The following is a 13,188-nucleotide window of genomic DNA, read 5'->3' as shown; positions in this document are numbered from 1 at the left end:
TAAAACAACCTTTCTGTTGATGCTGATTTATGTTAAAATTTTCATCAGTGAAAATATAAAATTTTATAAAATATATGAAGACTCAGTTTAGGATCCTAGCATTAGACTAAGGAAATACTGATAATAAGAAACTACGTAACCTCAGGAAAAAATTGCTTTAATAAAGGAAATAACATTTTTAATCTAGCTACTTTTCTAGAATCTTGATAACTTTAAGTCTGAAATTATAGCCTTTACCCTTTGTAGTTCATATTGGCTTCTAAGAATTTACTAATCTGAAAACAAAGTATTATCTCATCTAATTGACCCTTGATCAAACCTGTCTCTTGGAACCAGAGCAGTAGCTCAACGGTTTACAGAGCACAGCACTCTTGCAAAGAACCCTAGCTCAGTTCCCAGCACCCACATCAGGCAGAGCACAACCATGAACTCCAGATCCAGGGGATCTAATGTCCTCTTCTGGTAGGCAAGCATCCTACACAGATGTACAGAGTATACACACACACACACACAGGCACATGCACACGCACAACCACACACACGCACATGCACACGCACACACATGCACACAATTTATAAATTAAGCCACATCTTATAAAATTTCTAGAGAATATGAATTTCTAAATAAAAATACTGTTTTAATGTCCTCTCAAGAAAGCTCAAGACATTTGTAATTGTTTTAAAAGTTTCTATTAATTTAAGTATAAATAATACTAGATAATAGAATTTCTTATATCATTCTACTATTTAGTAGGGTCACCATGCAAATGACATTTAACATTCCACACAAATGCTTTCCCAAATTTTAATTAACTTTTAATGCATCTGTTTTTTTTACAAATTGATACTGTCTTCCTCATATGTATGTGTAGGACTTCTACCACAAAAGATGAAAAAGAAGATTTGGATGTCACTGCCTCAGAGAAAACAGTCCACCCAGAAAAAGCAATGGGTAAGTTTGCTTTTCAGACTGAGTGATGTATAATTGTTTACAAGTCACTGACCTTTTACTTAATATGGTTTTAATATCCACATTTATTATTTTATGCATTTTCAAGATATTGAATAGAGAAAAGAGCCTGCTCTACCATTCTAGGAAGCATGCCTTCAACTAGTATTTATTATTAATGACTTCTGTGCCAAACACTGGCCTAAGCTGTCAGTGTGTAGTGATACTTGGACACAGCTCAAGGAACTAGTTACATGAAAATCATTGATAAAACTTTCTGTAGTGATCAAGGTATTGACTGTCTGTTTCTCCAGTGGGACAGTTATTACAAACAGAAAGCTGCTGATCAATTGGCATTTGGCCAGTAAGATTGAAAAACTTAATTTTTAAATTTCCTTTTAATTTACATTGAAATCTGAATAACTGTGGTTCAGTGGCTTCTATATTATCAGTTTACCACAATCTAATAAAAAAAGTTGCAAAATTTAAATATTGGCTTAAATTATTAATATTATTGCAATATATATGAATATATGCTTGAAATTATATTAAGTTTCTCATCTTTGCATGTCACAAAAATTTACAAATGCCTTCACTGGAAAAAAGCTATTGAACTCGGGACATTTTATTAAAAGGAAAAATGTTTTGTTTTTTTCAAAGCATCATTTATTCTGAGGCTCTGATTTAACTGATTTCATTCATTATTTATTTATTTATTTTCTGTATTAATGTCTATAGAGAAGATGAAAACTTCAATGTTTACATATCACATATGTGGAGAAAAAAGATGATGGTCACAATCACAATAAAATACCTAGCATAACATTCATCAATAATGACCACAGTCACAGTAAAAGTATCTAGCATAATATTCATCAGAAATATGCACATACAAGACTAAGACACACCATGATACCAGGAGGATAATGGCTTGCTGAAAGTGTTTGTATTAAAAAGTGAAAGTCATTTTTTACATATACTCTAAGAGAGTTGACTTGGGGGACAATTATAGTGATGTGTGTGACAATGGATCAGAGCCACTGCAAATTACTTACATACAGAATATTTATTTGCATGCTGTTAAAGAGAGAGTAAAAGGTGATTTGTAAAATCAGAATGAACAGTTTTGGTAAAACACATGTAAATCCAGTAAATTAAAATACTGTGATTATCGGTGACATGCATATCTTTGTGCATTTTTCACTTTAGATTGAGGGAGATTTTGATCACAAATTGTCACCATTCCATGAATATTTTCTTTAAAAACTCATTTAATAAAGTATCCAGGATGAAAGTAAACAATGGGTTCAAAGAGACCAGATAAAGCTGCAGACCAGAGAAAGTTACTTTTACCCCTTAAAATGAATTCATCTAAGGATACATGTCAACAACTTTAACATGCTCTCTAGGATAGGAGAGAGTATGCAGCAGTCCAGTTTGTCTTCATAACCCTTATGCAGCCATTTATAACACTGCCATCTAGCAAAAAAATCACTGTCCTTATTATCCAAAAGAAAAAAGACTTATCTGTCACTTTCTTCTTTTATGCCGGTTTACTGTATTACCTCCCGCCTCCCTCCATGGTGTTCTTTTCTTTCTTAACACGGTGCTTATATGTTCTTGTCAGGTCGCATGTTGGCGAAAGTCAGCCATTCCAGCTACAAATGCCAGCAGAATAGGACTCTCATCTGTCTTCTTCCTTACCTTGTTCTCTCTGGAGAAAAGCATATTATGGTTGTTGGAGAAAATAATAAGCTTTGTACACATTTTGTTCACAAACAGATGAATGAATACCTCTGGTAATTTTTTGTTAACATTAATCCGTATTATTCCAGAGCTGTGAACCAGGGATCACAAGCGTCTCTCATTAACAGAGTTAATTAAAGCTGAATAAATAGAATTTGGAAATTTCTGATGAATTCCTGCCAAGGCTAGGTGGAGAAGTTATTATCTGATAAAGTTGAAGACTGTCACTGCCTTCTTTTCCAGGAACTGAGTAATCTTCAGTATTGATTTAAGTTACTCATTGTGGTTTGTGCCCTTAAAGACTGGACGAAAATACAGCCACCATTTAAAAATAAAGCAGCTCCTGTGGTGTTTTTCCTTCCAATAGAGATTCTCTTGAAGACACTGCTTGAGGCTCTTCACATACTTTTTATAAGTGTTCGCAGAAAGTTCTGTCTCCAAAGACTATGACATCATCTTTGTAATATCCTCACAATTAGGTTATATATTTTTAAGGCCCTTTGTTTGTTTTAAAGGCAAATCTCTCATCCTACAGCTCAGACTGTCCCTGAACCTACAGGAATCTTGCAATATCAGCCTCTCTAGTGCTGATATCATAGGCCTGTGCCATCATGCCTGGCTCCGTTTGACATTACAAATGGCCTTTTAAAGATTAATTAACTTTCCTAACATTCTTTAAACACATAAATATTTGGAAGGATACTTCAAGTGAGACCAGAGCCAGTGCTCTGTCACATTGCCTGTGAGCTGATTGATTAACGTGAATGCGTGTTCCTATTTTAAGGTAAAAAGTGTCCAGAGTTGAAGAAGAAGATGGAGACATTGCTCTCAGAGGCCGTTTACCTCATTAAAAGTCTGGAAACTGACAGAGCAGAAGCTGAGCAAGCTTTAAAACAACAAAAATCAAGAAAGAAAAGGATTAGCATGAAAATTGACTCCTGGTCCATTTGGAAACTCCAAGAACTGCCAACAGCTGTACAGAAAGGTAACAAAAGAGTGTTTACTCTGCCAGTCAGTATTAGAGTAGCAGACAGGGTGCCCCACTGCTCTGTATGCACAATTTACTATTATGTGTTGCTTATAAACTAGGGTATGTTTGAAATATAGTATTAAAGATTGTAATGAATCCAGGGACACATGTGAGTGCTGTGCTGAGCAAACTTGGACTATGGGCTTTTATGTGTGTAGAAACTCCATTCATTACCTACCTTGTGGATAGGCAAACATTTGATATTTATCACTTACTGTGATGGTAGTATTTGTTATTAAAAATCCAGTTATTAAAGCTGAGTGCTCAGTTGGTATCATTAGCCATGTTTTGCGATGTAGAAAAATTCAGATTTCCAAATCCATGCTGGGAATGACACATCTTTGCTTTTGAAACCTTAGAAATCAATTCAGTTTGAAAGGAACTCCTAGGAAGAAGGAAACCTTAACATGTTTGCTAGAGTAAGTTGGGTAATGACTGGTTAAGAAAATGTTGTCCTTTAGAGCATATACAGAGAGAGCCAGGGTGGGAGAGCATAACCTAAAGATGCTGGCTGCTCTGTCTCCAAATCCTGTGTCATCAAAACCTTCCTCACCAGAGGTTCATCAGACACTAGAAACTTCTCATCCTATCCTGAGGTAAAATTCTGAGTTAAGGAGTCAGGGGCTTTGAAGTAATTTTAAAAAAAAATGAGATACTCATACCATCTCTCACTTGAATAGGAAATTCTTAAGAGAAAGAGGCATACTATTAATCATTGCTCTGGGATAATACGTAAAAACTTAAAGTATGTGTTGTGGTGAACACATGAATAACCTTTACTCATAACACCAAATCTTCTAAAATTATAATCTCCAAAGTAGATATATGCATTCTAGGAGTTGCAAGGAAATAATATAATTTAAATGGTCTTTTTGTGTAGTTCTTTCTTTGTCAGAATTTATAATGTTAACATTCTACTAATGCATTACTTTGTTAATAATACATGGTTTGTAAATATGATGAGACAATGACAGGGTCAGAATAGGTAACTTAGGACATTGAGGATCCTAGTAGGTTCTTGGCCTGCCTCATATTGACATCCACAGAGCATCTGCAACTTTCCTGATTGTTGCTCCTTGTTAGCAGTGGTAGAAAAGTTAATGTTGAGAGGTGATCTTTTGAGTGTTGCTCTGATTACCTCATAAGCTATTTATAAGATCATTTAGATACTATAGTTTTAAGTCCTTTTGGAGTTATATTTAGGGAGTTGTAAAAATAAAATGAATAGAGATATGTATACAATCTGAGAAACTAATAAATGTAATAAATTCTTGTGATGGGTAATAACTTATAGTTCAGCCTATCTTTTAATCAATACTATTGAAGGTCTACTTAAAATTCGGATATATATTTACTTGCTTCATTTTAATTAAGAGGTTATGCATGCAGTATAATTTAAACTTCTTGTTATACACTTCTTAAGACCTTTCTGTATGAAAACTGTTTCTGAAAAAAAATTCCATGAATCAGTTGGCTTTCCATGGATATAAACATTATTAATCTGTTTATAAAATACAGTTATGCATTTTTCTCTTTTTAGATTTGCTTTGTTTTGTTTTGTTTTTCGAGACAGGGTTTCTCTGTGTAGCTTTGGAGCCTGTCCTGGAACTCACTCTGTAGCCCAGGCTGGCCTCGAACTCAGAGAGATCCACCTGGCTCTGCCTCCCGAGTGCTGGGATTAAAGGTGTGCGCCACCACCGCCCGGCGGCCTCTTTTTAAATTACTAAAGTTTCCTGAATAATAAATAAAAATATCTTCTAATCTTTTTTTTTTAAACAAACTTGCATTTAATAAGTCTGAAGTCATTCTCAGCACATGGCATTGTACACGGGCATCTGTGGAAACAGATTCATTTTAACAGGTCGTAGTTTAAAAAAGTCATAGATACTTTGAGTTCTGTATAAACGGGTGGACGGCAAGTTAGTTCCTTTTGATTTATAAGCCTCAGCGTCACTGCAGAATAAAGAATGTAGCCAAAGAAAGCGCTATTGGTCACTCGTATAGGACAGTGTTGTTTCTATAATTTGAAGCTTTCTGAATGGACGGGTTCAGGCCTGATCCAACTTTGAAAAGATTACTCTGTGAATAGACTATCTAGGAACCGTACAAAGTGTCATTAACTTCCATCGCTAAGAGCTTACCCAGCACTATATCACTATTGCTATTTAAAATAAAAACAACTTGCTTCTGAGTCCCCATTGAGGCGGCCTGTGCACGCAGCCTCGATGCCCTGGCCACCTCGTGTCCAAGGTGTGCCAATACAGTCCAACAGAACCTTTGGCTTCAGGAAGGAGTCACAAACAAGGAAAGAATGGCTTTAATCGTCATTAGGTGGGCGGTGGGGGTGTGTGTGCTTCAGTCTGGGCAGTGGGGCGGGCGGCAGCACTCCTGCGGCCGACGCTGCCGACATTATTGTACATGACAAGACAGGAAGAGCAGTCCCTTTCAAACAAACTTTAAAAATGGTTCACAGTGGTTCGTTTCAACAGAATGCAGTTATGACAGTTACATGTACAGAGACTCACGCACCCTAGGGCTTTGAGTGTGCCAGTATCAATAGGATCTATGGCTTTTACGATGAATGCAAAAGAAGATACAACATTAAGCTGTGGAAAACGTTCACAGACTGTTTTAACTGCTTACCGATAGCAGCCATCGTGGATGAGAAGAAATTCTGCTGTCATGGAGGTTTATCACCAGATCTTCAATCTATGGAGCAGATTCGGCGAATTATGAGACCAACTGATGTACCAGATCAAGGTCTTCTTTGTGATCTTTTGTGGTCTGACCCCGATAAAGATGTCTTAGGCTGGGGTGAAAATGACAGAGGAGTGTCCTTCACATTTGGTGCAGAAGTGGTTGCAAAATTTCTCCATAAGCATGATTTGGATCTTATATGTAGAGCCCATCAGGTGGTTGAAGATGGGTATGAGTTTTTTGCAAAGAGGCAGTTAGTCACTCTGTTTTCTGCACCCAACTACTGCGGCGAGTTTGACAATGCAGGTGCCATGATGAGTGTGGATGAGATCCTCATGTGCTCCTTCCAGAGTTTAAAGCCTGCAGAGAAAAAGAAGCCCAACGCCACGAGACCCGTCACACCGCCAAGGGGTATGATCACAAAGCAAGCAAAGAAATAGATGTCACTGACACTGCCTAGCTGGGACTTGTAACATAGCGTACATAACCCTCCTTTTTAAACTGTAATGTGCTGGTCAGCCTGCCCAGGGGACCTGCTGGGCCTCCTCCATTTTGGTTACCGCTGGCACTTGCTGGTTATAGCAGCGAGTGAGAGGTACTTCATTCTCAAGAAAGCCTTTTGTTTTTAACCTGTTCCTTTGCAGACAACTGATGATGGTGGTAAGCTGTACACCTCGGCAGTTTAGCCTGTCCGAGGAGGAAGTGTACAACTGATCTTTTTTAATTTAGTACAAATCATGAATAATGCAAATGCTTGTTTTCTTTAGGAGATAAAGAAAGTCCTTCTAATCTTTTTAACAGTTGTGAGTGGAATGTTTGTTGGAACATACATTCTATAAAGTTAGGTAACCCATCTGTTATTTTCCCAGATCTCTTCCGGGAGCTCCTCCTCTGCCTATCCCCTATAGCACATGTTTTGTTTTGTCTCCCTGAAAGCTGGCTCATAATGACTGTGCCAAAGACATTTCTATGGTCAGACTTTCCTTTGTGTCAGCCAATGAGAATATACCATGAAGAGGTCATTGAGAAGAATGGAGCAAGGATATGGGTCGCCCTGGTCCCTTCCTCTTTGTCACACTACAACTCTACTTATCTACTTATCTAGGGCTACCTAAGAAATCCTTTATCTTTTTTCTATCAAAAAAAGATAACCAGAAATGTCTTCCAACATAAATCAGGTGTTATATGATCCCATAAACTATAAATTGGGCTGTAGAGCTTTATTCTCTTGTAAAATAAAGTGACAAATACATTTTCTCATACACCACAGGCATTTGGAGGCACAAATGAATGAGTGCCTCAGACTCCCCTGGTGTTCCATGTGCCTGCTCTTACCAGCTCCCTGTTTTTCACGTATCTGTGCTTGTGAGTCCACAACTACTTCCCTATGGCTACTTCATGGAAGAGGAAGAAGTCTTAGACCTTAGAATGAACACTTTGCCAGGATGTGACACACTTTGCAGACTGACAGGATGTGACACACTTGGCAGAGCTGGCATGCTCCACTAGCTTTCTATGGTGTGACTATTTAAAGCATCCCCTGAAGGAGAGATGGGCAAGTCCCATGTGGACAGTTGCAAAGAGGGAGGGATGCACGCAAAGGATGTCAGGTATGGATGTGAAAGAAGTCAACACAATGGAAAAATGTAATTTAGAAGACAATGTAAAATGGCTAATTAAAAAGACAGACGTGAAAACAAGAGTATGGAAAACTGGGGCATCGTGCACAGGGCCTGCACAGGTCTACAGCAGGTCCTTTGCATAGACATTAGGGCTTCAGTTGAGTGTTTGTATAGTATTCCTTAGTGTGTGAGAAAATGGGTATCTGATTCGTGTGTGTTTGTTTGACTTGTCCAACTCCATTGTGATAGTTTTTGTTTTATCTTACTTGGTTATATTGGATAATATTTTATTATTATCTCTTAGAAACCTGCTTTCTAATGAAAGAAAGGGAATGGATTTGGGTGGGGAGGAGGTTGGAAGGAACTGGGAAAAGTAGAGGGATGAGAAAGTATAATCAGGATATATTATGTGAGAAAAAAATCTATTTTCAATTAAAGGAAAACATAAATCAAATTTGAAAAATTAAAAAATGAAAAACAAAAAACGTAGACATGGACCTCTGACTCAATGAAGCAAAACCACTTTCTTCTTCTTCTCCTCCTCCTTTTCCTCTTCCTTCTTCTTCCTCCTGCTTCTCCTGCTCCTCCTCCTGCTTCTCCTGCTCCTCCTCCTGCTTCTCCTGCTCCTCCTCCTGCTTCTCCTGCTCCTCCTGCTTCTCCTGTCCCTCCTCCTGCTCCTCCTGCTTCTCCTGCTCCTCCTGCTTCTCCTGCTCCTCCTCCTGCTCCTCCTGCTTCTCCTGCTCCTCCTGCTTCTCCTGCTCCTCCTCCTGTTCCTCCTGCTCCTCCTGCTTCTCCTGCTCCTCCTCCTGTTCCTCCTGCTCCTCCTGCTTCTCCTGCTCCTCCTCCTGCTCCTCCTGCTTCTCCTGCTCCTCCTCCTGCTCCTCCTGCTCCTCCTCCTGCTTCTCCTGCTCCTCCTGCTTCTCCTGTCCCTCCTCCTGCTCCTCCTGCTTCTCCTGCTCCTCCTGCTTCTCCTGCTCCTCCTCCTGTTCCTCCTGCTCCTCCTGCTTCTCCTGCTCCTCCTCCTGCTCCTCCTGCTTCTCCTGCTCCTCCTCCTGCTTCTCCTGCTCCTCCTCCTGCTCCTCCTCCTCCTGTTCCTGTCCTTCCTCCTCTCCTCCCTCTTCTGCTTTCTTATTCTGTTGACACAGAGTCTTACAGTGTAGTCGAGGTGGATGAGTCATCTTCCTGCCCCATCCACCTGCATACTGGACTCCAGGTGTGCACTATCATATCCAGCTTGTGGCTCTGGTTATTGATAATGAAAACATTCAGAACATATGTCTGAGAATAATATTTCACTAACTGTGAACGTTTATACAAAGAAGATGATCAGTAAGTCAACAGACAACCAAAGTGTTTCTCTAGACATTAACAGAAAGACTGACTCAGTTCCTAGAAATGCTTCAATATGCAATATTCATGGGTATAAAACATAACACTGTTTTGTGAATGTAATTGCAAATGTCCATGAAATTAAAACAAAACAGAGAACACAACTGATATAAGAAGGCACTTTAAACTATACAGCAAAGTTAGGGGGAATCAATATAAATATGAAAACACTGCAGGCCTAACCCATGAAACAATGACACAAGAATCCTAAACAAAGGTATCAACAAACTTCATGAGAAAATTTGTTATTTTAAATTACTTTAAAAAATCAATTTAGTTTTATTGCAACAGTGCAAGATGGCTTTAGTATTCTGAGGTTGTAGTTGGAAGAATGTGGGAGCCCTCTTAGCTAATTTGCCTGTAATTGTCTAAGGTCATATTAGACATATAAAGTAATTGGAAGTGATTTCAATGCCTAAAATTTCAAAGATTTTTATCCAAGCAGGTAATGGTTATCAATTTTTTTCAAATTTAGAGTTTCTTTTCATTGCTATTTTCTACCTATGGGCCTTACTTTCTGTCAGGGTTATTATATATATATGTATATATATAATATATATGTATAATATATGTATATAATATGTGTATAATATATGTATATATAATATATGTTAATATTATGTTCATGCTGCTTATTTCACATTCTAGTTTTGTTGTGAAATCATTCTTTTCAACACTGTTGTTGGGTATTTTTTACTATTTTTCTCTTTTGGGGGACCCACTACCCACTCCCAAATAAGCACACGTGGAGTCTTATTATTACTTATGAATGCCCAGCCTTAGCTTGACTTAAGTTTTTGCCAGCTTTCCTTATCTTAAATTATCTCATCTATCTTTTCCCTGCTTTTCCCGTTCTCTTACTTCTGTAAATCTTACTCTTATTCCATGGCTTGCTGTGTAGCTGGGTGGCTGGCCCCTGATGTCCTCCTTCTTCTCTGGCTCCTAGATCTATTTTTTTCTCCCAGATTTCTCCCTCTATATATTCTCTCTGCCTGCCAGCCCCACCTATCCTTTCTCCTGCCTTGCTATTGACCAGTTCTTTATTAGACCATCAGGTGTTTTAGAAGGCACAGTAACACAGCTTCACAGAGTTAAACAAATGCAACACAAACAAAATGAACACATCTTAAAATAATATTCTACTACCAACATTTTTGTACTCATTCATTCATTCATAACAGGGTATCATGTATTCCAGGCTGGCCTTGAAGTCCTATGTAGCTAAAAGACCACCTTGATACTCATGCCTCTACCTCCCCAGTGCTGGGATTACAGGCGTGCCAAGCATCACCATGTCGGCAGTTGCTGGGTATCTAACTCAAAGCTATATAGATGCTGACAAGCACTCTGAACTGAGCTATATCCCGAGCCTGGATAAACTCATTTTATATTTTTAGACAAATAAATTATCCCATCCATTATTTTAGGTAAATCAATCTCATCCTATAATTTTCAGTTATAATAGTTTTTATTTGTTTACATAACAGGAACATGCCTAAATAAGAATAACCCTTTTATTTTGACATTTGTAACTCCAATTTTATCATTTTGCTTTTTTGTATTTCTGGAAGGCCTCCATTTTTTTCAATTTTAATTCCATTTTAGCACAATTATATTAAATGTTTATCTATATATACACTTGTGCATATATATATAAAATGATCAGTTTGTTGATAGTAAGAAATTGGATTTATACTAAAGATTATCAATTAATAAAACATGTTTTAATCCTTTTGGTGATGAGTGAAGAAAGAAGCATGGTTTACAATTCAATATTTAAATAACTTTGTTTTTTTTTTTTTTGTTTTTCGAGACAGGGTTTCTCTGTGTAGCTTTGTGCCTTTTCTGGAACTCACTCTGTAGTCCAGGCTGGCCTTGAGCTCACAGAGATCCACTTGGCTCTGCCTCCCAAGTTCTGGGATTAAAGGCGTACGCCACCACCGCCCAGCTTATATAACTCTTTTTAAGATTCACAGGTGAATAATTTCTCAATATCAAGTAGCTCTTGTATATAGACAAGCATTACTTTCTAGACTGTCTGCTACCGTTTCTGAACTTTGTGTTGCTCTCATCATCTACCTCCAGAACATGATATCTTTTCCAAAGACCTTGAAGAACTTCACAGCCATCTTGAAGACACAGCCCAAGAAGTGGAGCATCTAGAGCAGCAAAAGGAAAAGCTGGAAGAAGCCAACGCCAAGATCCAGAAGGACATAGACTACATGACTCACCATGCCCCTCTGCTGGAGATGAAGCGGAAGCAGGAGCTGGAAGCTCTGAAGGATCGCTATCATAAAAAGTTTGAGGTGACTAAATGTGTGTGTTCTCTTCTAAAGTTGACGTGTAGTTTATTTCTCTAATACCTGTTCAATTATAATTTATTGGTATTCATTTAAACACCTTAGCCACTTATCTATATACCTAAGATGATTAATAATATTCATTCAACTCATTAAAAATTACAGAGATTCAAAACAACCTTGTCATTTTTAAGCTATAGTTTGAACGGAGTGAGAGAGTAAGTAGAACATATTAGTAATTTAGTCATTGATAAAAATTATGAATGTAATGAGACTTCAAATGTTTAAATGACCTCAATCACATTGTAAAATCATTCTATACAAAAATAACTTGTTTGCAACTGTCCCACAGATAATAAATTAACCTAATATTAGTAATTCGTTCATTTTAGAGTAAATAGAACAAGTTCTTGAATGTTTCCCATGTTTAAAACACCGTATCATTCTCCTCACTCCATCACCAAAAAAACTTAATAATTTCATCTATTCATGAGAAAAATGTAAGTGTTTTGAAATAATGTTACATATTTTGAATTACAAAATACTATCATACTTGGACAACGGAAGTTTCTGAATCTGCTTTTTTAAGGTAACATTGCTTTATTTTTGGACTTTTATGTTTAGTCATGTAGATGCATGTGTGTGTGTCTGCTAGTCTGTAGGTGTACCATGTGCATTCAAGTATGTGTGGCTATTAGAAGTGGGTGTCAGCTCTCCAGAGCTCCAGGTGGTTGTGAGTCACTGGGTGTGGCACTTGGGACTAACCAGACTTCTCTGCAGAAACAATTATTACTTTTTAACACTGATCCATCTATCCAGCCCCTTACATTGTTTTTATGTAATCAAATGACTCTTCATTGATATAAATCTAGTCTATTTTAGATATCCATTCTATCACATATGTATCAATTTATTATTTAATGTTCTCTCTTTTTCTCTTTCTATGGCATCTGAGTTTTTTCCTAATATTTTTCCTAATTTTTTCTTACTACTTATTGATGAAAGTGCAGTTTGCCTACACACAATAATTTCACATGAATGCTTTCCTTTCAATGTACATGTGAACATTCCTCAGCTGTATACCTAGTAATTATTGGATAGTGGATGAGGTCCATGTTCTGTTTCATTAGCTAATGCTCCACTGTTCTCCAAAGTTCCTCTGACAAGTTTTCTGGAGTAGTGATTATGCTGAAGACTGATTTTTTTCCACCTTGGAGAGTATTGTTCCATCCTAATAACCTTCTACAATTTAAAAATTGTGTCAGCCAGAGTTACTTCCCCATTACTGGTCTGATTTTGCTTCTACTGGGAAGGAGATTGGAATTACTGGTTGGAATTCTAAGAAAGCTCTTTGACCAAGATTTACCCATTCAAAATAAATACCTCTCACCATTTCTAAGTATGCTGGCAACTAGTTTTATGTCAACTTGACACAAGCTAGAGTTATCTGAAAAG

General features: G+C 37.6%; 2 protein-coding genes across 2 annotated transcripts in view; both read left to right on the top strand.

Annotated features, from left to right (window-relative positions):
• The window catches only part of Ccdc178 (coiled-coil domain containing 178), a 309,743-nt gene that overhangs the window by 18,003 nt on the left and 278,552 nt on the right, over positions 1-13,188 (top strand). The window contains exons 6-8 of the mRNA XM_052742751.1: positions 873-952; positions 3,480-3,680; positions 11,519-11,739. Coding sequence (XP_052598711.1) covers positions 873-952; positions 3,480-3,680; positions 11,519-11,739 — 502 coding nt within the window. The remainder of the gene's footprint in view (positions 1-872; positions 953-3,479; positions 3,681-11,518; positions 11,740-13,188) is intronic.
• LOC128113057 (serine/threonine-protein phosphatase PP1-gamma catalytic subunit-like) lies at positions 4,133-7,059 on the top strand. The gene is made up of 2 exons (XM_052742743.1): positions 4,133-4,144; positions 6,260-7,059. Exons 1-2 carry the CDS (start codon positions 4,133-4,135, stop codon positions 6,860-6,862), a joined length of 615 nt encoding a protein of 204 aa, XP_052598703.1. The 3' UTR covers positions 6,863-7,059.

Source organism: Peromyscus californicus, unplaced genomic scaffold (assembly GCF_007827085.1).
Source record: "Peromyscus californicus insignis strain IS unplaced genomic scaffold, ASM782708v3 Scaffold_17__1_contigs__length_78620276, whole genome shotgun sequence".
In the NCBI taxonomy this organism is placed as follows: domain Eukaryota; kingdom Metazoa; phylum Chordata; class Mammalia; order Rodentia; family Cricetidae; genus Peromyscus; species Peromyscus californicus.
Note: the sequence above shows the minus strand (reverse complement) of the source record. Positions and strands in the feature narration are given on the sequence as shown.